This window comes from Excalfactoria chinensis, chromosome 24 (assembly GCF_039878825.1).
Source record: "Excalfactoria chinensis isolate bCotChi1 chromosome 24, bCotChi1.hap2, whole genome shotgun sequence".
NCBI classification, from domain to species: domain Eukaryota; kingdom Metazoa; phylum Chordata; class Aves; order Galliformes; family Phasianidae; genus Excalfactoria; species Excalfactoria chinensis.
This window is the reverse complement of record NC_092848.1, coordinates 486641-512980: the sequence shown is the minus strand read 5'-3', so window position 1 is coordinate 512980 and position 26340 is coordinate 486641. Positions and strand designations below refer to the sequence as shown.

General features: G+C 62.9%; 3 protein-coding genes across 4 annotated transcripts; 1 reads left to right on the top strand and 2 right to left on the bottom strand.

The window, feature by feature from the left end:
• Window positions 1–800: 800 nt before the first annotated feature.
• Window positions 801–15248, bottom strand: JUP (junction plakoglobin). 2 transcript variants are annotated; one of them, XM_072356510.1, is made up of 15 exons: window positions 15194–15248; window positions 7469–7701; window positions 6379–6632; window positions 5926–6164; window positions 5276–5477; window positions 4988–5132; window positions 4443–4546; window positions 3284–3622; window positions 2848–3003; window positions 2635–2754; window positions 2394–2544; window positions 2181–2302; window positions 1971–2010; window positions 1699–1862; window positions 801–1621 (listed from the first exon to the last, which is right to left on the bottom strand). In XM_072356510.1, the coding sequence occupies exons 2-14, from the start codon at window positions 7692–7694 to the stop codon at window positions 1717–1719; spliced, it is 2244 nt and encodes a 747-aa protein (XP_072212611.1). In that variant the 5' UTR covers window positions 7695–7701; window positions 15194–15248; the 3' UTR covers window positions 801–1621; window positions 1699–1716. The 2 variants fall into 2 exon arrangements, with proteins under 2 accessions (XP_072212611.1, XP_072212610.1); XM_072356509.1 differs by having other exon boundaries at window positions 802–1621; window positions 1699–1865.
• Window positions 15249–15959: 711 nt separating this feature from the next.
• P3H4 (prolyl 3-hydroxylase family member 4 (inactive)) lies at window positions 15960–20024 on the bottom strand. The gene is made up of 8 exons (XM_072356594.1): window positions 19476–20024; window positions 18191–18340; window positions 17741–17912; window positions 17548–17676; window positions 17301–17446; window positions 17134–17217; window positions 16764–16899; window positions 15960–16674 (listed from the first exon to the last, which is right to left on the bottom strand). Exons 1-8 carry the CDS (start codon window positions 19938–19940, stop codon window positions 16664–16666), a joined length of 1293 nt encoding a protein of 430 aa, XP_072212695.1. The 5' UTR covers window positions 19941–20024; the 3' UTR covers window positions 15960–16663.
• Window positions 20025–20722: 698 nt separating this feature from the next.
• Window positions 20723–26147, top strand: FKBP10 (FKBP prolyl isomerase 10). The gene is made up of 10 exons (XM_072356567.1): window positions 20723–20998; window positions 22183–22328; window positions 22801–22990; window positions 23120–23265; window positions 23340–23529; window positions 23752–23897; window positions 24092–24281; window positions 24396–24538; window positions 24679–24842; window positions 25082–26147. The coding sequence occupies exons 1-10, from the start codon at window positions 20805–20807 to the stop codon at window positions 25265–25267; spliced, it is 1695 nt and encodes a 564-aa protein (XP_072212668.1). The 5' UTR covers window positions 20723–20804; the 3' UTR covers window positions 25268–26147.
• Window positions 26148–26340: the final 193 nt, after the last annotated feature.

The window sequence follows — 26340 nt, the reverse complement described above, 5'->3', positions numbered from 1 at the left end:
GGCCGTGGGGCTGAGCTCGGTGAGACAGGCCTGGAGCCAACCCCGCTTCCCCAACCCCGCTCCTTTCTGCCTTCCTCCCCAGCTCGCCCTACCCGGACCCTGCAGGCGTACAGCTCAGAGCAGCCCCGAGCTGCCCCAGGCGCTGGGGAGTCGGGGAGTCGAGCACGACAGATGTATGAACCTCCCCGTCCCGTCCCTCTCCCCCCTCACAGCAGAGCTGTCACAAAGCTCAAGGATGGAGCCGGGAATCGCATCTCCCATCTCCCAGCTCTGCGGCAGCTGAGCCCACCCCCGTGACAGCACCCGGCTGAGCTCCCCGTGCCAAGCAGGGGGGACGCGGGGACACGGCCGAGCAGATGGGCACCGCCGAGTTCACGGAGAACTTTGGGAAGTTTCCACCTCTCAGCAGCGCTGCCAACCTGGCGCCCGGAGCCGCTTCCACACCGCTCGCAGGGAGCAGCTGTCGGTGAGATCTCGTCCCTCCATCTGTGCCGCTCACACAGCCCGGATGCGGGACTTTGGATGGGAATCGGTCGCCGCTTTTAACCTCGCCCCTCTCCATCCATCACCGGAGCTCGACCGCAGTGTGTTCATCCCCCAGAGCTCATTAAGATGAGCTCCGAGCCGCAGCAGAGCTGAGATGCCGGTGATGCTGCTTAATGAACAAACATCTTAATTACCAGGAACTGCTGCCTCCTGGCAGAGCAGACATGCCGACATACCCACATCAGGGCGATGCCCACCCCAGCAGGACCCACAACGTCCCCAGGCCGACAAAGAAGAGGCTGACGACGACCCGGGGCTGGGGGGGGTTATTTTATTCTTTGCTTTGGTCTATACAAAAACAACTTATAGAAATAATAAAATCTTCCCTTCCGGACCCACGCTGCAGTGACAGCCCGTCCACTTCCAGGCGGAGCGTGAAACCATCAGATCCAGAACCTCTTCAGAAAAGTCATCAGATAAGGAAAAGGGGCGGAAACACCACTCACCAAAAGGAGGAGAAAGGGTTAAAATGTGCCACAGAGATGGGTACAAGGACACGGTTCTACGGCTGGAGTCACTCCTCCATGGGTGCTGTGGGGCTCAGTCAGCTCCCAGCAGCAGATCGGAGATCCCATCCCAGCCATCCCCAGGGCTCTGGGAGCGGCTCCGTTTGCTCTCAGCAAAGCCCGGGCTGCCCCTGACAGCAGAGTTTGCAGAAAGCAAAGGGGTTCTCCCAGCAGATCCTTCCCCAGAACGATAACGCGCAGAACAAACCGCAGGGACGTTAGAAAGCACAAACTTAAAGACGGCAAAAGCCGTTGGCACCATATTAAAAATAAGAAGGAAATATATATATTCATAGAAAAGACCATCCTGCCAATGAAAGGTTGATAAAGATGCGGGATTTGTGTGTTTTAAAGCTTCAGAAACTGTATTTGGATGCCGGGTGCAGCAGTAGGTGCTCGAAGCAGTCCCAGCAGGAAGGACCTGCACAGACCCACAGCGAAGAGAAAACTAAACGGGAAGATGAAACCTCTCGTGGGAATGGGGACGTTTGTCGTCAGGCACTTCTTGTCTCCCGAGTCCTTCTCGCCATTGCTCAGCTCTGGGGCCACCCTCCGCACAGAGGAAACGCCTGCACAGAGAAATGGGTGTCACTGTGGGCTCTGGGGAGCAGGATGTGGCCCCTCATCCTCCCCAGCCCCCTCCTACCTGTTGTTGTGCGGGCGGTCAGGCGAGCATATGGTCGGCAAAGGGCGCGCGGACGCCATCACTGTAAGCATCCATGGGGTAATCTCCATCCATGTCCATGTGCATGTCGATGGGGTCCAGGGGGATGTCACCCGAGTACATGGGGCGGTAGCCGGGGTCCAGCTCTGCTGGGTGACAGGGGACACTCAGCGCCTGTGGGTGACAGCTGCCCTCCCGGCTCCCACAGCACTGAGAGGGACCGAGAGGCCACAGAGACCCAGGGCTGCACTCACCATCTGAGTAGGGCTCGTTGATGGGGATCATGCTCTGAGCCTGGGAAAGAAGGTGGCACGCTTTGAGATGCAGGGAACGTGCACGTGGCACTCGGTATCCCCATCCCGTGACCCAGAGCCACCACCTCCCCTCTGCCCACCCACTGCTGCCGTGCAGGCACTGCTGTGGGGGCACAATGTGGCCGCCCCTCCCCATCCCCACACACTCACCGCCTCCCACGCTGCGGGGTCGTGCTTGAAGAGCGAGTTGGTGAGCTCCACGGACACACGCTTCCTGTAGTCGGGGTTCTTGTCCTCGGAGATGCGGAAGAGCACAGCGGCCGCATACGTGGCTGTGGGGGGACAGGAGCTGAAACACTGCGGCAGGGCTCAGGGATCCCCCTCGGCGAGCGGAGCCCAGCACAGGGCCGGGGCTGCACTCACCTGTTCCCTCATTCCTGGAGTGCAGCAGCTCCATGAGCGGAGCTGAGGCCCCTTCGGCATCAATGGCATCAGCAGCCTCCTTGTCCTGGGCCAGCTCGCACAGCACACCGGCTGCCACGCGCTGGATGTTCTCCACCGGTGAGTAGAGGAGCTGCCGGGAGAGAGCAGGGCGGTGTGAGGCTGTCCCCAGTGCAGCCCTATATGGACATGTGCACTCCCAGCCCCGTGTCCCAGCCCCTACCTGCACAAAGAGGGGAATGGTGTTGAGCCGGAAGATCTCCATGCGGTTCATGAGGTCCCGGGCCAGGATGTGCAGCGCTCCTGTACAGCCCTCCACAATCTCCTCCATCTTGACGCCGTCCTGTGATGGGATGTGTGCTCAGAAGGGTCCCCATGCCACGGTCCCACCGTGCACTGAGCATGGGGACGGACACCCGGCTGTGCCAGGACTCACCGTGTAGGGCTGCTGTGTGCCAGCTGCCACGTGACGCTGCGCATCTTGGTGAGCCTTCACCAGCAGCTGCACCAGGCGTGGGATGACGGCTGCCTCCTGCAGCGGGCCGTGGTTGGCCGGGCACAGGGCCAGGTTGCGGATCAGCCCGATGGTGGCCTGCAGCAAGAGCACGGAGATTCATCAGACAGAGACCAGAGGCACAGGGCGCCCCGCAGCCCACCCACAGCCCCCCCCCACAGCACACGTTGCCTCCGGCTTCCTGCATCTTCCTGCACCGGATCCTACACCCCCACAGTGGGGGGGTGAGGGTGGGTTTCACCGCAGCAGCAGAGCACGAGCAATTTCCTCCCATTAGCAGCCATTAGCTTGACGGAAACACAGCAGCCAGTGCGCTCGGCTCCAGCTGCAGCTCCCCGCAGCCCCCCCTGCCCCTCACCTTGACCAGCGGCCACTGGTTGGGCTGGTTGAGCAGCTTGACGATGGCGGGGATGCCGTAGTTGAGCCTCACGGAGTTCTGTGCCATCTCGGCCTCGGGGTGCCGGCTGGTGAGGTGCCGCAGGGCGCACACGGCCGGCTCGGTGATGTCCTCCTTGTCGCCCGCCCGCAGGATGGTGTGGATCAGCGCCTCCACCCCGTTCGACTGTGTCACCAGGGTCTTGTTCTTGCTGTTGTTGCAGGTCAGGTTGGAGAGCGTGCCGGTGGCGCAGGTCAGCACATTGACGTCATCAGAGCTCAACTGGTTCACCAGGATCTTGAGGACTCCATCCAGGCCCTCCTGCAGTAGCACAGATGGGTCAGAGCAGCTTCTCCCCCAGTCCTGACCCTGCCTGGCTCCTGAGTGGGCTCCATACAAACCCTTCCTGGGGGCTGCAGCTCTCAGTGTGTGCAGAGGGGCTGTTCCCCCAGACCCCATCCTCTCCCTCCCTTCCAGCTCTAGGCTCTCATCTTCATAGCCAGCAGGGCTCATGCACCCCTGGCTGCACCCCAGTGCTTCTCAGCATCACTCAGGCAGCACAAGTGGCAGCGCTCAGTGTGCGCAGCTTTGTTCATTTTAACATCCCCGCCAGGGTTTTCCTGCTGGAAACTCAGGAACCATGCAGCCCCAGCTGCTGGGATTGATGCAGTGAGTGAGCATTACCAGAACAATCCCATAGTGACTACAGTTCTGGCCCCAGCTGTGCAGACAGTGCCAGGAAGGGGTTAAAGTGCTGCAGCCAAAGCCAGGGGACCCGGCTGCACGCTTCCACCGCCAGCACAAATAGTTTCCACACTGCATCAGGAGCTAATCTGCAACCCGAGCACATGGGGAACACATCAGGAGGTGATGAACGGCTGGAAGAGCTCAGAACTGAGCCCTGGGCACCCCTCAGGCTCTGCATCCTCATGGGGCTGAGAGCTGAGAAGGCAGCCACAAGATCAAGGTGCCTGGGGATGCTGCCGCAGCTGATCAGATGCAGAGCAAAGTAAGGACAGCACTTTGGGATCAGCCTGGCATAGGCACGGGGCTCCACGGAGGTGGCACTGACCCCAGGCACAGCTGAGAGGAGCTCCCCAGAAAGCTGAGCTGAACACAACACGGCAGCCCCCAGACCCACCTGTTTGGTGGCCACATCAGAGAGGTTTCGCAGGGTCCAGAGACAGTTCTGCACCAGCCGGGGGCTGGAGCTGGTCAGGTGCTTGCCCAGAGCCTGCATGCCACCTGCCAGAGACACGAGACACCGAGTCTATAAATACAGACAGAGAGGAAACGGAGCCGTGGCACTGCACAGTGAGCACAGGCTGGGTGCCACCCGGCTGCCGCCTCCAACGCACCACGTCGCTCAGCAGAGGCTGACTGCTAAATGTGGAGCAGAGCAGCTCCTGCCCGCCAGCCAGGCCGGTTCCTGCCCACACACAGCCCCGAAAGTGCCTCAGCAGACACAGACCCAGACATGGTGGTGGGACCCGGCAGCACGAGGACTGACGTGCCACACAGGGCAGCTGCCTGTGGGAGGGATGCAGCAGTATGACCCTTTCTTGGGGCCGCACTCAGCACAGAGGGGTGGGGAGCAAGCAGCCAGGAGCAGTCAGTGCTACGGGAGGGTGAACAGCATCACCCCAAAACCCCACCGAGTTCAGGAGGTGGCCCCAGAGCTCTTACCAGCCTCGACGATGGCAGGTTTGTTGCTGGGACACACTGACAGCACCTTGAGCACCCGGCTGGTGGTCCACAGCAGCTTCTCGTAGTTGTAGCTGCGCATGATCTGCACCAGGGCTTGGGGGCCTCCGTTGGCCAAAATAATCAGCTGCAAGGTAAGCGGGCAGGGTCAGGGCCAGGGTGTGGGCAGCACCATGCACTGCAGGACACTGCGAGGGGTTGGGTGCAGTGCTGAGGGGGTGGCAGCTGTCCCCTCCCCGCCGCACCGGGACCCCCGAGGCACGGGCTCACCTTGCTCTCCTGGTTCCCGTAGGCGAGCAGCTGCAGGCAGTCGGTGGTGATGGCCAGGAACTTGGGGTTGTTCTTGTTCAGCAGCGGCACCATCTTCTGCAGCCCGTCAGCCAGGCGCACGGCCATCTTGGCACCCTCCTGGTAGAGCAGCAGGTTGTGCAGCGTGGTGATGGCGTAGAAGAGGACCGACTCGACCGGCGAGCTGCAGGCGGCACGAAGCCACATCAGCACAGTGTGGACACCCCCGGCTCTTCCCCCCCCCAGCACGACCCCAGGCTCCTGGGGGTGATCATCATTGCTCTGCCCCATGAGCACTGGTGAGCAGAAACATCCCCTTGGGGTCCATTGGGACACACCACAGGCTCACAGTCACCCTGTTGGCCACCAGGATCCCCAGGTCCTTTCTGCAGAGCTCCTCTCCAGCAGCTCAGCCCCCTGCCTGCACTGATGCATGTGGTTATTCCTCCCCAAGTGCAGGACTCTACATTTGCCCCTGCCTGGCCTTGGGCACCCCCAGGGGTAGAGCACTCTGCTCTGGGCAGCATCCCAGGACCCAACTGCTCTCATAGTAAAGAATGTATTCCTTATACCTAATCTCAGCTCATCCTTTTTCAGTTTAAGCCCATCCCCTCCTGTCCAGCCCTCCGTACCTGAGCATCCTGACAAGGGCCGGGATGCCACCAGACTTGAAGATGGAGAGCAGCCCCTCACGGTGGTGGGAGAGGTTGTGCAGGATGCTGGTGGTGCAGCGTGCCGTGTCCAGATCGCTGGTGCTCTGCATGGTGCGCACCACAGCTGCCACAATCTGAGATGACTGCATCAGGGCACGGCGGGACGCTTCCTTCTTGGAGAGCTGGTTCACTATCATGGCTGCTTTGCTGACAACCACCTGCAGCAGGGAGAGGAACCAGGGGTGGGTGGGGGTCCTGGGACACACTGGGATTCCAATGGGTTGCCCTGCAGCGAGGCTGCTGATTTTAACAGCTCGCTCGCCTTGCTCTAGGAGCTACATGCAGCATAAGGTCAGAGGGGGGAAGGAGGTGGTGGGAGGGATGCCCCAGAAGCCCTGCAGCTTAAAGCCCGAGCAAAGCATGCTTGCTTACTGGGTCCTCGTCGTTGAGCAGTTTGGTGAGCTCTGGGATGGCGCGGGTGGCCAGCTCAGCATCATCCTGGTAGTTGATCAGGTGCACAATGGCCGACTTCAGCATCTGCGAGGGCTCCGCCAGGCGCTGCACGTTGGTCTGCTGCCCTTCCACCTGCGTGGTGATGAGCAGCGAGCGGTCCTCCACAGTCTCGGGGTACATGGCAGCACGGACACGCTGAGCCCGGGTCATGGCCAGCTGAGCCTCCATGTCGGCTGCGGGGAGATGGAGAGGCGGTGTGAAGCTGGGCCCTCCTGCAGGAGTGTTCCCAGCACTGCTTTCTGATTGCACTGAGCCCAGCACGATGCCCCCACCCTGTCAGCAGTCCTGGCACGTCCTGCAAGGAGCCATTGCTTCCAGTGTAAACAGATACAGCAGTACAGAGATAAGGCAACACTCAATTAGGCAGTATGATTAGGCAATTGTCACACAAGGCCTGTTAATTAAAAAATTAAGAGTATTTCAACTTGGGACCAGCTGGCAATGGGGATTAGGAGGACACAGAGCCCTCCCGGGCCGAGGCTGCAGGGATGGGCACAGCAGGAACATACCCATCACAGACCCACGTTTCCCCCAGAAGAGGACAGGCAGCAGAGCTCTGCTCCACCAGCACTGCAGCTCTGCCCTCCAGGACCCATCTCTGGGGGGAACCAGCACAGCTCTGCCCTCCTTTTGGGGGCAGGGTGAGGGGAAGCATCTCCTCCAGCACCACAAAGCTGTGCCCACATGGCTGCACCCCGGATGTCAGGTCTGTGGCACACAGCGGCAGCTTGCAGCCGTGCCAAGGCAGCTTTCCAAGCAGGAACAGCAGAGCTGACGCCGACCCGTGGGCTGGGACCTGCTGCTCTCCACAGAGCCAGCCGAGCGGCTGCAACATGTGCTTGGCTCAGCACGGCCAAGGGCTGGCTGTGTGCCCTCAGTGCAGGGAAGGAGGGCAGCAGGGGGGGATTTCAGGCAGCAGCAGCCCACGGGAAGGCTGCGTGGAGCAGTGCCCAGCGGGAGCACAGCAACAGCCCTGAGGAAGGCAGCAGCAGAGCTCCCCCACCCCTACCTTGCGCTTGGCTCTGGCCCTGGCTCCCGCCCTGGCAGTAGCTGGTGGTGGTGGTCTTCTTGATGGTGTACTGCTTCCCATACAGCTCGTCATCATCCCCCATGCACTTGCTGCTGACAGATGGCACCTGGGTGTTGACTCCCGAGTGGATGCCCGAGTCGTAGGTGTAGGTCTGCTGCCACTCCGTCACCTTGATGGGCTGCTCCATCATGTTCATCACCTCCATGGCTGCACTGCGGGGCAGAGGGGAGCGTCAGAGCCCGGCCCCGCAGATCGTTATCTGCCCTCCTCCCCCAAGCGAGATGAAAGGCAGCCCTGCCATGACGAACCCACAGCCATGACGAACCCACAGCTCAGCACTTTGCTGCTCCTGTTCAGACACGAACCGCGGCTGCAGCCGGCGCGGAGCTCAGCCAGTGCCTGCCACGCAAAACCACATCCCAGCAGTAAATGGGCCACGGTGCTCACAGGCTGCTTTCTGCTGATGGGAGCTGAGCACGAGGCTGAGCCCTCAGGAATAACATAAACCCTCTGGTGACGCTCCTAAAGGCCTTAGAAATAACCAGGCAGACCCAGTGCAATACACAGATGCCCACGGCATACTCAGGGCTGGCTCCTGGCAGCACCAGCCTGGGGGACACTAGTGTGACCCTCCACCGATCCCCTCTCCCATGCATATGGGGTACCACAGCCGCGAGCAGCTCAGGGACCAGCAGGAACCCGGCACAGAGTCCCGAGGAGGGAGGGCAGCCCCAGAGACACCAGACCTGGCACAGCCCCAGCATAGAGGCTCGCGGCGCTGGGAACACTCCGGGCACGGGAACCCCGCACCCAACCCCGGCCCGGGAGGCTCCGGGAGCAGAGGGCGAGCCGGGCCCCACGGGAGGTCCCACGCAGTCAGGAGCAGCGCCCGCCCGCAGCCGCCCGCATGGCGATGCCATGAGTCACCGCGGGGCTGACGCTGCTCCCAGGCAGCCTGCAGCAGCTGTCGGCTGGCAGGGAGGTGCCGAGGGACGAGCGCTGCTCCCGGCCCTGCCGCCCACACTGGGGGTCGGGGCACTCCGACCCCAAACGCACCGCGGGGACAGAGCAGCCCCAAACACCCACCGACGCAGCCTCAGTTTGCCTTAGCGCAGGCTGGATTTCTGCTGTCTGCAGGACGGAGATTTGGGGGAGCAGGGGTAGGGGGTCAAAGCCCCACAAACACAGGGGGCAGGAGGCTGAGTCACCGACCCCCCGCAGCCCCCAGCCCGTCGCCATACATTAGGCTGCACGGAGGGGATGAGTCAGACTTTCAGACTCGAGGAGCAGCGCTGCCAAACAGAGGCGTAACCACCACCTGGGTACACAGCACCGAGCCACGGGTCCCCGCTGCAGCCGAGCTCGGGGGGTCCCGCAGGGTCGGCTCTGCCCGGAGCAAGGGGCGGCAGGAGGAGCCCCCAGCCCCACACCGCCCGGCTGAGTCAGGGCGTCGGGTGGTGCCGGGACGCGGATTGCGTACGGGGGGAAGCGGGGGGAGGGCTGGGGGGGTGCAGGGCGGCGCACTCGGGCTTGGCGCGGCTCGCCCCAGCGCTGCGGGCTGTTCCCAGCAGAACGAGCGGCACAGCCCCACAGTCACCAGGAAAACATCCCGGCCAGGTAGGGAAAACTCCTTAAACTCCTTCCTGCTGAGCAGCTGTGGGGCACAGAAAGACGGAGAGCTCCACATCCCGCCGCCTCCCCCACCCCCAAGCAGCCTTCCTGGAAGCAGGGCAGGGTGCTGCTCGTCAATTCGATGTTTTCTGAGCTGTAAAGGAGCATTCTGCACACTCAGTACCGCTCCGACTTTAATGGGTTGTGCATAATGCATGTTTATAAGGCAGCGAGAGGCAACCCCGCTAATGGAGGCTGCTGGGGGGGGGGGCTATTCCCACGACAGGGGCTGCATGCTCTGATCAGTGCAGCAGCAACACGGGGATGATGCTGTACTGAGGGGCACAGCACCCAGCCAAGCCTCAGTGCACACAAAGGAGCTGTCCCTATCTGGTCACTGTGGCCATAAAGTTGGAGCCCCCAGATGGTGCTGGCAACCTGATAAAGGCAACATCAACACAACCACTCACCAACAGGCCACAGAGGGGGTGGGGAACTCATCCCTCTCCCCCCACAGCAGAGACAGGTGCAGGCTCTGCACTGTGCATGGTGCCCACACAGCCCCATGGCAGCAACCACAGGAACCCACCAGGTCCCCGCAGCCCCACTTGGAAAGCTGCCCTGGATGGACAAAGCCAAAAATGTTAATGCTTCAGAGCCCAGGTCCTATGCACGGCACAGAGCTGCCAGGAGGGGCCAGTTCCCAGCTGCACACAGCCAGTCAACCTGCAATGCTGCTCTACAATTACTGGTGTATGACAGACACTTCATTTCCCAGGCATTCCTGAGTCTGCCTCAGACACCGACTTCTTACCCAGCTGTTCATCACACACACAACACAGCCCCCCCCCTCCCCTGCACTCCTCCCTGTCTGCACCATGACAGCCAAGGTGAGCTGAGTTGCTGAGATGCAGGATGAGCTCAGGAGATCTGATAGGGATGGCTACAGTCAGAAGAACAGATCCACATCAATGAGCACAGGGAAGCACAGCACCACCCCAGTGATGGGCACCTGCCTGATGGCACTGCAGGTTTGTTCATTGCTATGGGTGAAGCTGACGGCACAGAGTGATGCTTTTCTGAGCCCTGAGCACACATCCCACTCCTCTCTCAGAGGTCAGGCACCAGACAAGCTTCTCCTGTCCCCATCCCTCAGCAGGGACCAGAGGCAGGAGTGGAGCACAGGAGGACTCGGCCCACAGAAGGAGGGATGCACCTGGCACATACAAGAGCTCTAGAAGGGGCACAGCACAGGGGCAGGCGAGGAACAGGGCTGGGAAAAGGTTAAACCTTCTCCTCCTGCTTCCTGGAGCCAGGCGTCCTGGTGAAGAAACAGGGGAAGTTGCTGCACAGCCCGGCCAGAAAGCTCCTCTATGGCTGTTTGATCAACAGCCAGACAGCATCGTCCCCCCCAGACTGTCTGCAGGGGAAGTCTCCAGTAAACACCTCCCCCCCCACAGCCCCTTCCTGCAGCTCCGTGACAGCGGGCAGGACGCAGCATCCACAGCAGGCACTGATTTACAGCTGAGCTGCCCAGCACAGCAGCGGGGACGCCACAATCAGAGCCTCACACAGAGGTAAGGACTGCTGGGGGTCCCCTCACCTGCAGTGCTGGCAGTGGGCTCACAGTGCTGCTTTGCTCAGCGGCCCCTGCAGCACCACATCCCCATCACAGACAGCTCTGTCACCCTGAGGTGTTGGTGGTGCGAGGCCCTGACTGGGCACAGAAGCAGTGAGGTTGCCCCAACCCCCCCCCCCCCCCCAGCACACAGAACAAAGCACAGCACCGGAGCTGCACTGTGCACCAGCAGCGAGCTGGGCTGCAGGAAGCACGCGAGCAGCTGCAACTACAGCCACCAAGGCTTTTAAAGAAAGGAAAAAGGCATTTAAGGCAATTCAACAAATACAGGGTAAGGAAGGGTGATCTCAGAAGCACTTCTGCTGCACACCAGTAACCTCTGCCCTTCCCAGCTGCCCAGGCAGCACAGCAATGCCAAAGCAGCCGCATCCCACGGCTGGCACCACTGCTAACAACCAGGCCAGAGCTTCAATAGGCTTTAACAGAATCCTCCCACTATGGCACACAGTCACAGCGCTGCTCCAGCTCAAAGCTTGGCACCCCCCACCCAGCTCCATCAGCACCCACAATCCTCCCCACGGCTCTGCCCACACTGGGGACCCTCACAGCCCACACGGGACTGCGGCCGCTGTCCTGGCTCCTTCCCAGGTGGAGAACAGCTCTGAGCCTCCCAGTGCCCTCAGAGCCAACACCCAGCCCTGCCATCAGCAGGAGCCACTCCCGCACGTGGAAGCCGCGTCCCGCTCCGCCCTGCCCCATCCTGGGAACCGCGCAGGGATCCCGCACTGCAGCCCCACCCTCCGCCCGCCCCATTAACAGCCCAGCAGGGGAGGTGCCCCCACAGCCCAGCAGGGCGCATCCCTCAGCCAGAAGAGTCGGCACGTCTCATTACGAACACGGGTGGGGAGGATGGGAGCTCCCCATTTGTCCGTGAAAGGAGAGCTGGCACGGTGCAATCAATCCCAATAGCTCCATCTGGGTAAGAAAAGCAATATTTTGTTTTAGAGAGCACCAGGAACAAACCGTCCTTCAGGAACACAATAATTGCAGGCTTTTAGGATTCCGGCTCGGAGGCTCACGTGCATTTCCAGCAAGAATAATGGTGCCCAATGGCACAGGGCTCTGCCACCCCGGATCTGCCAGGAACGCAGGGCTGAGGGCTGCTGCTCCCCAGCTTAATTTCCCCATCCAACTGCATTACATCTGCAAAGTTCAAATGCTTCACAGGGAATTATCGCCAACACCCGTCAGCACACGGCCTGTCGGAGCAGGTTAATGATTTGTCACCAGGGCTCGGCCGGGTGTCACCGCGATTACAGCAGCGCTCTTACAGCAGCCAAAGGTCTCTGCCACCAGCAAAGTGAACGCTCCTGCCCTGCCATCCCGGCCCTGCCCTGCACAAAGCAGCACGGCAACGCATCCCTGAGATGGCGGGGATGTGGGTAAAGGAGTGGGGTTGCTGCTGGCACCGAGGTGGGGACTGGCACAGCTCTGCCAGCACGGAGCAGCTGTGCCACCACCCAGCAGCATCGGCTGCCTCACAGCGCCAGGGCTCCGCAATGCTGCTGGAGGAGCTCAGCACCAGCACCTGCCCTCCCCAGCAGACCCCTGCCCAAGGCATGCCACGAGGTCGATTGCAGCCTTAGCTGCAGTGCTGCATGACCCCTCCTGTGCATCTCCGCAGCACTGGGGGAATAGGTCAGCTCAGCAGGTGTGGGATATTCAGAGGGCACTGAGCATCCCAAGGCAGTCCCAGCACAGCCCAGCGCCCCGAGCCACCAGGAGCTCCGCTCCAGCACAAGGCGCCTGCCCTTTGCATGGAGGGATTTTAGATCCGAGCAATTCAAGCATTATGAAATGCCTCCAGGCCTGTCAGCAGCTGCAGAAAAACCAATCGGGGATGGCAGATTTGGAGAGATATCTCAAGCCTATCTAATTAGAAACATCTTGCCCCTCACTCCTCTTGCATTCCCCTCACCACCCTTACAAAGCACAGCACACTGCACACGAGGGGGGAGCACACACCTCCAGCACAAACAGCTCTCACCCCACAGAGGCAGGAGGATGCAGTGGCCCAGGAGGCTCCTGAGCCCAAAGCCAGAGCAGGGCAAGCACACAGTAAGGACAACCCACAGGATGCACAGCAAGGACTGATGCAGCACATGGGGGGAACACATGGGGGGTGATGAAGCATGCAAAGCATTGCCCTGCCACCACTGGACCCCAAAGCTTTGGGTGCACTGCACCACCCTTGCAGCATGTGGGCCTCGGGAGCACTCAGCAGAGCAGGCAGCAACATGCCAAGCATGGCATTCAGGGCTGTGCTGGGCCGTCCTTGAGCTGGCAGCACAGGATGCAGCTTTGGAGCACTCTGCAGCTCAGCGCTGGCCAGCAGCACTGTAAGCACAGATGTGTTTTTAAGCTGCTTAGGTCAAGTTTTAAGACTTCTTTGGCAGCCTCTCCCATGCACAGACAGCGTGCCTGCTCCATCCCCAAACACCCAACCCCGTCCCTGGGAAACAGGGTAAACCCAACCCTGGTGGAGCTGGAAATGCTGCATCAGCTCAAGTGCTGCATCCTCCAGGGCTGACTGCGAGCCAGGCGCTGCCAGCAGGGCACAGCCCCGAGGGGGACACCCCAGGTCCCAGGGGACCAACTGGGACCCACAGCTGCCACCAACACCCCATTTGCTGCCTGTCCCAGGCACAGCCCTAAAGCACTGAGGTGGGAAAACACCACCTAAAACAAGAGTCAGAGCTGGCAACTGTGCCACAAGGAGTCCAAGGCAGACTTGCACTGCTTCAATAGAAATGAAACTTCTTTTTAACTTCTGCTAATTAGAAGCCAGCCTCATTTCAAATTTCAGGACCAGCATGAGCTGTGGTACAGACACTTCAATTAGAGCCATGCGAGCTCCCCATGCAGACCCTGCACTGCAGCTCCTCCCTGCGGGCTGCCAACTGCACCCCCATCCGGCTGGGGGTCTGTTGGGGGAACAAGGAAGGACTCCCAGGAGGAGAACAGCACCCAACCTTCACACACAGCTCTGCGACCAGAGGCGAAATGCTCCGTGCTCTCCAGGTGCGAGCAAACCACGAGCAGCGGTGCCAACGGCACGGCCCACTGCGACCCACATGGGGACGGGGCACGAGGTGCTCGCATGCCGACATCCCCGCTGCCCCCAGGGGAGTGGCTGCAGCGCCAGACAATGGAATGGGAGCCATTGTTTGTGGGGGCGGGGGGGGTTGAGAGCGGCCTGCAGCCCCCCCCGCGCTTCCGCCAGCGCTTCCCCACCGCCGGAGTCGGGCAGCTGCAGTGCAGCCTCCCCCTCCCCCAGCGGCTCCTCATCGCCCAGCGAGAGCGGCACCAGAACCGGGGATAAAACGACCCCCGGCCACCACCACCCGGCCTTTGCGCAGGCGCGTCCCGCGCCCACCTGTTAAAGCCGAGTTCGCAGCCAAATGGGTTTTTCATTCCACTTTGTGGAAATCCTCCAAAGCGGGGAACAATTGCAGCCTTCAGAGGTGGAAGGACACTTTAATGGCTGCTGCCCCCCGCAGGCTGCCCCGCTGCACGCCCACAAGGACACGCGAGGGGATCCGCGCCCCCCCCACAACGCACCAAACTGCGGGTCATCCCGCCGCGGGTGGGCGGGGACAGAGAAGGGGACAGAGAAGGGGACAGAGAAGGGGACAGAGAAGGGGACAGAGAAGGGGACAGAGAAGGGGACAGAGAAGGGGACAGAGAAGGGGACAGAGAAGGGGACAGAGAAGGGGACAGCCCCGGAGCGGGGCAGAGAGGGCCCGTGGACACCGCCGGCAGCACCGGGGGGAGCAGCGACAGGACGCGGGGACAGCGCTGAGGTCACCACGGCTCCGTCCCGGCCCAGGTTGGGCTGCGCCCCCGGAGGCGCCCACGCTCGCACCGCGTCCCCCCGCGCGCAGCCCACGCCTTCCTCTGCGGGCAACTCCCAGCAGCAGCCCCGCGTTATCCTTTCATCTGCGCTCATTAATTAAGCTCATCGCCCAGCGAACGCAACGAGAGCGCAATGAAAGCGCAATGAAAGCGCTCCCCGCGCCCAGCTGAGCTCCGCTCCCGCCGCCGTTCGCTGTCAGCGCCGCGGGGCTCCCGGCGGGAGGAAGAGGAGCTGCTTCTTCCTCCTCCGCCCCCCCCGCCGCACGGCGCTCCCCGCGGGCTGCACGGGGCAGGTGTGCGGCTCTCGGGGCGGGGCGGCCAACCCGGGGGCAGCGCCCACCGCCGGCCCCGACAGCGCCGGGACCGCGCGGGTTGGGCCGAACCGAACCGAGCCCGGCCGTGAGCGGAGCCCCGGGGCCGCTCGGGACCGGTCGGACGGGATGCGCGCAGCCGGGCGCGGCGGCCGCCCCGGAGGGGAGGGGAGCGGACCCAGCCCGGCCCGGCCCCGCCGCTCGATGCCGGGACGCCCCGCTCGGCCCCGCTGCGCTCCCGGCCCCACCGACCGCGACCCGCCGCCCGTCCCGCCCGTCCCCGCTCACCTCCCGCCGCTCCCCGCGCAGCTCTGCCGCCCGCCCCGCTCCGGACCGAACAAAAGGCGAGCGGCGCCCCGCCCCGCTTCGCCCCGCCCCTCCCGGCGCTACCCGCTCGCTATTGGTTCTCCTGCCCGTCCGTTTTCACCGCCGCGGGCCGGGCCCCGCCCCCTCCCCGTGTTTATCCGCTCGCCATTGGCGGAAAAGCGACCGCCCCCCGCGCGCCGGGAGGTGATTGGGCCGCGGGGCGGGGCGGGGGCGGGGCGAGGGCGGGCGGGGAAGGGCGTGTTCGCACCGAGGGCCCACCTGGGTGACGTCAGGGGGCGGGGCGGCACCGCCGGGATGGTTCGACCGGGACGGAACCGGGTCGGACAGCGGGGGGGGGTTCGGGGTTTGTCCGGAACGAACGGAGGGGCGGCCCGGGACGGTCAGCACGGATGGGCGGCGCTGCGGGTCGGAGCGGGGCAGCCCCGCAGCTGGCGCAGGGCGGGGAGCCGGCAGCGCCCGTCCCGTCCCGTCCCGTCCCGTCCCGTCCCTCGCCCCGGGCCAACGCCGTGATTCAGCTCCTGGTTTCAGTCGGCGCAGCCAAGTCTCGGTGCGGCGGAGCTGGAAGGAGCGCCGGGTCTGCGGCCCCGCTGCGCCAACGGCCGCCCCGCGCACAGCATGGGGGTCCCGGCCCCCCCCGACCAACCCCCCCCCAATGGCCCTTCATGGCCCCGCAGGGCCGCTCGGCACTCCCGGCCGTCCCGAGTTGCTCCGGGCGGAGGCGGCCGTTAAAAGAGCGATCTGGGTTTTATTCCAAGTTCAGCGTCTGAACGTTTAAAATCCAAAAGAAACGAGCAAAAAGTAAAAAATAAACAAGAAGGTGGGAAGTATTAAATTAATGGAGCTCAAAGCTGCGGGGCTGATGGGTTGGGAGCTGAAGGCACTTGTGGGGCAGAGATGGCGACGGGGTGCAGCAGCACAGGGATGTCGTGCACCAGGAGCACCACCCAGCACAGAAAAGGGGGGGTCTGGGAGCTGCCGGTGGGGGTGGGCTGCTGCCAGCACCAGAGCAGGAACCCAAGTGAGCTCTGAGGATGAACAGAACCAGCACCGTGCCCAGAAGCCGGGAGGCAGCACAGCGGTTTGCTGTTGGCCCCCTGCTCAGTGGCTCCTGGGAAGCAGTGAAGGGGCACAGCAAATCCCGGTGCTGCTATGGGGCACTGCAGCCACAGGGACATCGGGGCTGGGGGGGCTCGGGGGCAGCAGGCAGGTGGTGGCACAGTGATGTGGCTGCTCCTCCGATGGGGATTACGGCAGCAGTGTCCCTGTAGAAGGGTCAGTCCTGTTGGGAGCACTGGGCAGGATCAGCCCTTCCCAGTGAACCCGTGTTCCCGTGCAGCGTGGAGGAAGAGCCCGCAGCCTGGAGTCCCCAGAACGGCACCACTTGGCCACCACCATTCTGCTCCGTCAGGGCCAGAGTCCCCTTCTGGCACATCAGAGCGTCTCTGCAAACAGAGGGGATGGTGGCACCGGGATGCAGCAGCAGCCCCCAACTCAACTTTGCATCACGGTCCCCAGCCCCAACGTCAGGAACCTTCATCAGCTTTGTCCCCTTTGGCGTTGGGCTCCTGCCACCACTCTGCGAAGAATCCCTCCTCGTAGTCCCCTTCGCCCTCAAACTCGCCATCCGAGGGCAGATCCTGCAGGTCCTCACCATCATCCACCTCCATCTGCAGCACAGGGGGGAGGAGGAAGCAGTGCAGTGTCTGCGGTGCTTCTTCCTATGGGGCTGTTCGGGGACCCCCACACCGCCCCCACGAGGAGGGGTCCTTCCCCGGGGTAATGTATGGGAAACTGCTGATCAATCTTTTGTACAAAGCATCTGTTCACCTACTGTCTGTATTACTGCACAGGTACCCACAGCCCCCGCCTGCGTGGGACCCCCAGAAGTGGTCATCACCCACCTCATCATCAGCCTGCAGGAACTGCCTGGCGAACTCCAGCATCTTCTTCTGCGCAGCTGTCCTGTTGTAGTAGCTCACGGCTTCCTGGGCACAGGGTGGGGGCAGCGGGGGCCGCATCAGCCTCCACTTCAGCTGAACCCCAGGGCGGGGGCTGGGGGGTCTCTCACCGGCCGGGGCTCGAAGTCCTCCTCCTGCAGGTGCCAGCGCTCGCGGTGGAAGCGATAATACACCAAGTTCTGCTGCATCACCGCATCGTCCGGGTCAAAGAGCATGTAGCTGGAGACGCTGCGCACCGCATCCCGCACGTCGTTCACTGCAAGGAGCACAGGGAGACACAGGGGGTGACATGGGGGGTGACACCCGGCCCTGTGACACCCCAGGGGCCGAGGCCCCCAGCCCCCAGCCCACACTCACGCTTGTAGTAGGCGAACTGCAGGTAGTGGTACATGGTGGCCACGAACTTCTCCACGAAGTAGCCGCCCACGTTGGGGGTGAGCTCGCTCTCACAGCCCACCTTGCAGCGCAGCACGCTCACAAAGTGGTCTGGGAACAGGTGTCAGGTATTGCCTCGTATCACCCCCCCCACCACCACCTGCTGCCCACCTACCTGCGATGGCCGGGTAGAAGTCCTTGAACTCCTGCAGCTCATAGGCGCCCTCGCAGCCAGCCAGGCAGTCCTCGTACGCCTTGTAATACTCAGCCAGAGCCTGCTCCATGTCAGCTGCACTGCTCCGGAAATCCCCGTTGTTGTACAGCTTCACTGAGCGCACAAAGATCGGCTGTGGGACCAAGAGGGCTCTGCTCACCTCCCTGCTGGGTTCCAGGCCCCGTGCCCAGCCCCATAGCAGATGGCTCAGCCCTCAGAGCTGTCCTGTGCATGGCAGATGCAGCTCCATCCCTGGCACCGGCCCCAGAGATGCTTTCTGGGGCAGGAAGGTGGGGGAGCTGGGGCTCTGCTGGGAGGGCCTTTGGGATTTGGGATGGGCTCCGCTGGGCACACACCAACCCAGTGGGATGCTCCTCTTCCTTCTCCCGCCCCAGCCCATCCCCTCCTTACCTCATAGGGCTGAGCCTCCAGGTCCACGAGGTATTCATCCACGTCCACCATCGTCCTGTAGTAGTTCAGGTATTTCAGGGTCATCTCATGCTTGGGGTTCTTCTGCAGGAAGGTGTGAGCAGCGGACACCGCCTTCTCGATCTTGTTGGACTGAGGAGAGAGGGGGTGGTGTGTGAGGCTGCAGGGATGATGCTGGGATGTGTCCCAGGGCAGGAGGTTGTCCAGGGATGGGTCAATGCCCATCGCTCACTGGCAAGGAAGGATGGGCAGGGAGCGGGCAGGGCAGGTACGTCCCGCTGATGAAGCAGTGTGTGCTGAGGATACAAAGCTCTCCCCTCACCCACAGTGGCAGCACAGACAGCGCAGCCCCTCTGGCAGTGACCCACATGGCATGGGTTTGTCAGACTCTCCTCCAGCCCCACTGCCAGCAAAACAGCTGCCCCCGCTCTGCTGCTGCTTGTATGAGCTCTCAGGTTGCAGCTTCCGAGAAGCAAAGCTGGAGGGGTTGGACGAACCATCCTTTAAATGGATTTTAGCCAGAGCAGCCGAGAGGAAAACTCATTAAGTATCCAGGTCAGGCCATTCCTCATTGCTGTGGGTTGAGTGGGGCCACAGCAATGAGGAGCAAGGCAGCCACGCTCCACCAGCTGGGACAGCCCCGTGTCCCCCTCCCCAGGCAATGTTCCACCCAGCCGGGAGGCCTTGGGAGCAGCCGTGTTGAAACTGAAGCAGAATGTAGGAAGAGCAGAGCTGGAGAAATTCCATCTGAGCCTGGAAAACTTCTCCATGTGGACCAGGGGCACCCACAGAGCTGTGCTGGGGGATGTCTGTGCCCACAGAGGGATGGGGGACATGGGGAGATCCGGGGAACCCCCAGCAGGGGTTGTGGGAGGGGGGAGATCAGGGCAATGCAGGGCTGGGGAGGGCGGCCACAGGGGTCCCATCCTGGTCACGCTCCTCACATCCTGCTGGTGCTGACGTGCGGTGCTGCTGGAGTGGGATGGAGGAGATGGGAAGGAAAGGGGGTGCAAGATGGGAAGTGCAGGAGGGGAGAGCACATGGCAGAGATGTGGGAGCAGGATCTGGGGATGGGGGTGGCAGTGGAGAGGTACAGGGTGGGGGGAGTGAATAGGAGGAGTGTAGGGCAGAGGGTGCCGGACAGGGGGGTGCAGAAGATGTGGGGGTGCACGGTCGGGGCCGCCCACACCCCCAGCCCAGAGCAGCCCCCCCATTCCCCAACCCCGTCCTCTCCCGACTTTGCGCGGCATTTGCGCGCCCGCCTCACCTTGAAGAGCGCGTAGTGCAGGTACTGGTAGGGCAGGCGGCGCTGGAAATCGCGCAGCGTCTGCGCAGGCGGGTAGCGCAGCTGGAAGACGGGCAGGCCGCGCTTACAGGCGCGCAGACACCCCGCCCGGCGCAGCAGCCGCCCGAAGAGCTGCAGCTCCCGCTCCCACTCCGCGCCGTCCCCTTCCGCGAGGGGCTCCTCCGCGGATCCCGCCTCGGCGCAGCGGCGGTGGCAATGAGCCTCGCTGTCCCGCAGCAGACGGTGCAGCCGCAGACTGGCCTCCAGAGCCCGCGCGCTCTCCGCCCACTGCGCGCCCGCGTACTGCGCCAGAGCCCGCGCGTAGGCGCGTTGCAGCGGCTCCAGCGCGGCCGCGGGGAATCCGCGCACGCTGTACTGCTCGTATTGCGCCGCGCACGGCCGCGCAGCCAACAGTGGAAGCAGCAGCGCCAGCGCCGCGCAGCCCATCCCCGCCGCCGCCGCCGCGCAATGCCCGCGCAGCGCAGCGCTCCGCGCAGGAGGAGAGCGGGGGAGGGGGGAGGAAGGGGCGGTGCGCGTCGGGGGCGCGGGGTCGTAGTGCTGCTCTGCGCGTTGCGCGCAGGGCGGAGTTGGCACCGAGCGATGCTGAGTGTCCCCGGGATGCGCTCGGAGTTGGGGTGTCCGGGGACCCCTCGCTGCGCGCTCGGCGCTGCGCTGCTCCTTCCCCCCCCCCGCCCTGCAGCGCTCAGCTCCGCTGGATGCGGTCAGTCGGAGGCGCCAGAGCCCAGAGAGCGGCGCCCAGAGCTCAGGGCTGCGGCTCAACTCGAGGAGGTCGGCACGGCTACGCTGCCCACGGCCCACCCCGTGTCCGTGCGGGCGGAGCGGACAGAGGGCTCTCCCTGCAGCCCCAAATGGGTTGTTGTTTTTTTTTGGAGGGGTGGAGGTGCGCGTTGGGTGCTGCTCCAGCCTGTTACAGCGGTTTTGATCACTGCCGTTCAGTAACAGCAGCAGACCGAGCAGCGGTCGGGGTTATCAGGAAGGGCGTTCATTACCCGTATTTACTCTCCCCGAAAGCCAGAGCCCGAGCAGCGGAGCGGCAGCGCAGGCAGCGTTAGGACCCGGCGCTGCACGAAGCCGCTCCCTCCGCACAAAGGGCTGCCCGCAAAGAAGGAAAAGTTTTCCAAGTTCCATCGCGAAGTTCCGCTGCGCCGCCCGCCCCATCGCAGGGAATCGCCGCCCCGGGGCTGGGGCGGGGGCCGGGGGGGGGCCGGGCCCGTTCCACGTGTACAGAAGCGCGGCGGGGCCGGGCCGGGGGGGCTCAGCTCCCTCCTTCCCCCTCCGCCGCTCCGAGCCATGGCCGCGGGCAGCGCCGCGCTCCTGCTGAGCCTCCTGGGGGCACTGGGGCTGAGCGACCCCGGCCCGCTGGAGGACGTGGTGATAGAGCGCTACTACATCCCCAAGGTCTGCCTGCGGGAGGCCCAGATGGGGGACTTCGTCCGCTACCACTACAATGGGACCTTTAAAGATGGCAAAAAGTTTGACTCCAGGTACAGCCCTCGGCCCGCTCCCGCTGCACGCGGCCCCGCGGCCCCCACCCCCCCACTCCGCATGGACACCCCCGCCCCATCCCTCACGGCCCCTGATGGTGCTGGATCCGCAGCGATCCGGGCAGAACCGATCCGGGGGGGAGCGGTGGGCGGGGGGGGCGCTGAGCCGCGCTGCGCTCGGGACGTGTCTGTGCGTGCGCTGCGGGAGGAATGCGGGCAGCCGCGCTGAGACGTGGCAGCAACAGCCGCTCCTCGGCCCCGGGGGTCTGTGGGGCTGTGCCCCATTAGCACCGATGTGAGCGGTGAGGGCAGCGGTGGGGGCCCGGCAAAACAAAAACTTCCCGGCGGGGGGTTCTCCAGCCCCTGAAAAGCAAAAGGGATCCCGCTCGGGGTCCGGTGCAATTTTTCTCACAAAAAAAAACGGATGAGAGAGAAAGCAAAGGGACCTCGTGCTGCCTCTGCTGCTGCTCAGAGCCCCAAAGCGATGGGAGCTGCTAAAATATTGCTGCTGAAATAAGTCTTTGTCCCGAGGATGGCAGCACGCTTCCAGGAGAAGCATCCACTTCACCTCACAGGGGACGAAGGATTTCCATTTACCCAAAATGGCCCCCAGTTGCTTCTTAGAGCCTGTGGTCTAAAGATGTAGAAATAAAGACAAACGTGCAGCCTACAAATGAAGCCCGGGCTGCCTTCTTTCCTCCTCCCTGCAGATGTGGCCGTTTGGAATCGTCGGGAGGCGGCAGGAAGGCCTGCATGTCACACTGCTGTGCCAGATGTGGGGAGCATCTGGAAGCAGCCCCCGGCCCCCCCACCCCCATGTGCCCACAGCCCGGGGTGTCTCCCCCAGGCTGCACAGCTTCAGCCCCGTGCTGAGCGCTGCAGGGCTGAGCTGGGGGCTGTGCCTGCGGCAGGAGCCCCAGTCCTGGTGAAACCTCAGAGCAGGGCTGGGGGACCCTCGTTACTTGTGAGCCACAGCCCTGCAAGGGGCAGAACGGGGGAGAGGTGGCTGCCCCGTGGCTGTGCAGCCCCCAGGCGGCCTTGCCACGCTTTTCTGTTGAACAAAGTACTCTTCCAAGGCTGGAAACTCTGCGTAGATGCTCAGGGGGAGATGGGTGCTGCTCAAGAACGGGGGTATCTGCAGCCCCGCTGTGCCTCACGGTGCTGATGTCTCTGTCCTTTTACAGCTACGACAGAGGAGCCACGGTGGCTGGTGTGGTGGGCGTGGGGCGGCTGATCACCGGCATGGACCGCGGGCTGCAGGGCATGTGCGTTAACGAGCGGCGGCACCTCATCGTGCCACCCCACCTGGGCTATGGCAGCATCGGCGTGGGTAAGGGCTGCGGGGCCGGGGGTCCTCAACCCACGCGGTGGTGGGGAAGGGTGATGGGCATCCATGTGAGGAGAGCTGGGGATGGACGGATCTGTGCTGGGACGCTGAGCAGCAAACATCGGTGGTGTCTGCACAGGGCTTTGCAGGGAGGTGTCACTTTCCATGGTGGGCTCCCCCATTGCTGGCACTCAGGGCTCACACCTGGTTCCTCCGCAAAGAAAACCCTGTGGGGTGTTTGGGGCACCCCGGATCCCAGCAGTCACCTCCACAGACTCCACAGGCAGGGCTTGCACGGGTCGGGTCCCCATCCAGCACCCCAGGCAGAAGCTGCAGGATGGGCTGTAGTGAACAAGGACCTTCACTGCCCCTTTCAGCAGTGCTGAATGTGCTGCAGAGCTTTGTGTTATTAGCACTGGTTGCCCCTCACCCTGCTCTCACCTGATGTGCTCTGTCCTCACCTCCGCCACTGCAGCGGGGCTGATTCCCCCTGATGCCACCTTGTACTTCGACGTGGTGATGTTGGACATCTGGAACAAGGATGACAAACTGCAGATCACCACCCTGGCCAAACCTGAGCACTGCAACCGCACGGTGGAGAACTCAGACTTCGTGCGGTATCACTACAATGGCACTCTGCTGGACGGAACCCCCTTCGACTCCAGGTATGGGGACACACCGCTCACCACAGTGGGTGATGGAGGTGGGGACCAGGGGGTGGCTTTGGGAGCCCACTGCCGGGCTGGGGGAGCTGGCACGGTCCCAGAGCTGTTCTCCTCATTCCTCCACATCAGCTACAGCAAAGACAGCACCTACGATACGTATGTGGGCACCGGCTGGCTGATCAAGGGCATGGACCAGGGGCTGCTGGGCATGTGCGCTGGGGAGAAGAGGAACATCATCATCCCACCATTCCTGGCCTACGGGGAAAAAGGCTACGGTGAGCTGGGCATCACCCACTGCCCCTGCCCGGGAAGTGGGACCCCCGTGTGGGCTGACCCATCCCCTCCACAGGGACCGTGATCCCACCACAGGCCTCACTGGTGTTCAGTGTGCTGCTGGTGGACTTCCACAACCCCAAGGACGGCGTCTTCCTGGAGCAGCTGGAGGTGCCGGCGTCCTGCAGGCGCAGGGCCGTGACCGGGGACTTTGTGCGCTACCATTACAACGGCACGCTGATGGACGGGACGCTCTTTGACTCCAGGTGTGGGGGGGGAGATGCTCACACTCACCCCAAGGCCAGCAGCGGGCTGCAGGGAGAGGGTGGGGTATCCAGGGGGAACTGGGAGCAGAGGGCAATAAGAAGTATGAAATGGGCCGAAAAGGACTTGACCTGCCTGCTGCAGGAGGAGGTTTGGTGCAGTGGGGGGTGAGCGCGTGGAACAGTTCTGTTGTCTGACAGCGCCCTGTGCTTCTCTTGCTGCAGCTACTCCCGTAACCAAACCTACAACACCTACATCGGGAAGGGCTACATCATCCCCGGCATGGACCAGGGCCTGCAGGGCGTCTGCATCGGCGAGCGCAGGCGGGTGGTGGTCCCCCCACACCTGGCCTATGGCGAGAACGGAGTGGGTAAGGGGCTGCAGGGGGTCGGCACTGCTGGGAGCTCTGATGGGGAGCACTGCAGGCAGGGCTGCAAGGGAGCGGGGTGTGCTGGGGCGGGAAGGATGGGTGCAGCAGGGGATGGTGCTGTGAGCTGGGGCAGCAGCAAGAAGAGCTTCAGCAGCTCCGTGCTTCCTGCTCAGCAATTCCTGCTCCTCTTCCAGGGAACAAAATTCCCGGCTCCGCTGTGCTCATCTTCGATGTCCACGTCATCGACTTCCACAACCCGACCGACCCGGTGGAGATTGAGACCGTGCACCGTCCCGAGGGCTGCAACGTCACCGCGCGCGACAGGGACTTCATCCGCTACCACTACAACTGCTCCCTGCTGGACGGCACGCGGCTCTTCTCCTCGTGCGTGGGCCGGCTGCGTTGGGGCGGAGGGTGCGGGGTCTGTGGGCAGCGTGGGGTGGAGACGTGGGGCGCAGCCTGACGGGATCACGGAGTTTTCTCTTTGTGCACCCACAGCCACGACTACGAGAAGCCCCAGGAGGTGACCCTGGGGGCCAACAAGGTGATCGAGGGCCTCAACAGTGGCCTCCTGGGCATGTGTGTGGGGGAGAGGCGGGTGCTCATCGTCCCCCCGCACCTGGGCCACGGCGAGAATGGAGGTAGGGCTGGCACAGCGGTGCCCACAGAACCCTCTGGGGCCTTCCTGGAACCCTTCAGGGCTCCTGCACCTTGCTGGGGAAGCTCTCACTGCTGCTCAGAGCCTTTCTGAGCTCCCCAGCAGCCATTGCTTACTTTTCAGCCCGGGGAGTGCCTGGCAGCGCAGTGCTGCGCTTTGAGGTGGAGCTGATCTCTCTGGAGGAGGGGGTTCCTGAAGGATACCTCTTCATTTGGCACGGGGACCCTCCTGAGAACCTCTTTGAGCAGATGGACCTCAACAAGGACGGGCAGATCCCCGCTGATGAGGTGCCCACAGCTCAGGCTTAAGGGCTGGGGGGGACATGGAGGGCATAGGGACCCATCCAGGGAGCAGCACCCGAAGGACGCTGCTGGCCCCGGCGCTGGGGAAGGGCTGGGGCCAGGCAGGAGGGATGCTCTGACACAGAACTCAGAGCTGGGAACAACGGGCTGCCCTCACTGTGCGTGCAGTGCAGAGCTGTATCCCATCCCAACCCATCCCATCCCATCCTCTGTCCCCATTGCAGTTCTCCACCTTCATCAAGACCCAGGTGGCAGAGGGGAAGGGTCGCCTCATGCCCAGCTCCGACCCCGAGAAAGTCATCGCCGACATGTTTGGGAACCAGGACCGCAACCAGGACGGGCGCATCACAGCCGAGGAGCTGAAGCTGAAGTCGGATGAGGACCGAGAGAAGGTCCACGAGGAGCTGTGAGGAGCAGCCGTGGCTGGGATTGCGCCTTGACGGCCGGGAGCCGTTTTCCGATTGTTTTTTTCCCCCTTTTATTTAACTGTGTTTTTTCCTGACGTTCCTCGCTGCAGAACATCACAGTCTGCACTTCATGCAGGAAGGTGGGAAGCAGCCCCGGCTGTGGGGGCTGCATTGGGTCAGGTCAGCGCGTTGCCCCACACCTCTGCACTGCACCCATTGATCTCAGCACAGCCAGCAGGGCCCCCCCAGGGCCTTCCCTGCCCTCCCACCTCTCCATGTCCTGAGCTCAGCCCCGAGCCCAGCTCTGACCTCTCTGCTCCTTCATCCTCAGCCAGTGACTGCACAACCTGCCGGGCCCCACGCAGGGACAGGGCAGCTCCCCCTTTGCAGTATTACTGTAGTTTAGGGACTTTTTGTTTGTCCTGGGTTAGTTTTAAATACGCGCACGCAGAGTCCTTTAAAGGAGAACCAGAGCTGCCATCCCTGCTGCAGTTCCCAGGAGCAGAGGCCAGAGGTGGCTCAGGGCTCCAGCACAGCACTGCTGCCCCCTCCACCTGCTGCTGAGCTGCACAGCTGGGACCAAAGCTGGCTGACTGCCTCGGGGAGCAGCAGGCCGACCCTCCTCATCCTCCTCACAGCAACAGCTGCCAGGGGGTGCAAGAACCTGGTTGGTTCTGATGCCAAAATGCAGCCCATTAACTCGGTGCTCTCAGGTTTGTGCCCAGCACATCCCCACCACCTTCCCAGCAGCTCTGGAAGCTTTTGCACAGTTTGACTTTGCAAAGAGAAAAAAAACGCACCAGCAGAACTGTGCAAAGGGCCAGAGCAAGCCCTCAAACATGACTTCTAAGTGGCACCAAATAAATAATTTCAAGTGGTTTCCAAGATGTTTCCCTTTGTGTCGGTTACTTTGCAATGGAACATTCGTTCCTGTTTGTCCCGGTGGGCGCGAGGAAGGAGAACTCACCTGGGTCTGTGGAGCAGAGCTGGATTTCAGACTTGGTGTTGGCAGGAGAGAAAGGAGCAGAGCTCAGCGCCCAGGAGCCCAGCAGAGGGGGGGGGGGATGGATGGGGCA

Coding starts and splice junctions, on each gene's coding strand:
- JUP (XM_072356509.1), bottom strand. CDS start 7,694: ATGGAGGTGATGAACATGATGGAGCAGCCCATCAAGGTGACGGAGTGG. Junction 5,478..5,925: donor GCCCTTGTCAGGATGCTCAG/GTACGGAGGGCT, acceptor TGCCGCCTGCAG/CTCGCCGGTCGAGTCGGTCC. Junction 3,623..4,442: donor CTGATGTGGCCACCAAACAG/GTGGGTCTGGGG, acceptor GTGCTACTGCAG/GAGGGCCTGGATGGAGTCCT.
- P3H4 (XM_072356594.1), bottom strand. CDS start 19,940: ATGGGCTGCGCGGCGCTGGCGCTGCTGCTTCCACTGTTGGCTGCGCGG. Junction 17,677..17,740: donor CTTCTACCCGGCCATCGCAG/GTAGGTGGGCAG, acceptor ACCTGTTCCCAG/ACCACTTTGTGAGCGTGCTG. Junction 17,447..17,547: donor GCAGTTCGCCTACTACAAGC/GTGAGTGTGGGC, acceptor TGCTCCTTGCAG/TGAACGACGTGCGGGATGCG.
- FKBP10 (XM_072356567.1), top strand. CDS start 20,805: ATGGCCGCGGGCAGCGCCGCGCTCCTGCTGAGCCTCCTGGGGGCACTG. Junction 22,329..22,800: donor CTATGGCAGCATCGGCGTGG/GTAAGGGCTGCG, acceptor CCGCCACTGCAG/CGGGGCTGATTCCCCCTGAT. Junction 23,530..23,751: donor GGGACGCTCTTTGACTCCAG/GTGTGGGGGGGG, acceptor CTCTTGCTGCAG/CTACTCCCGTAACCAAACCT.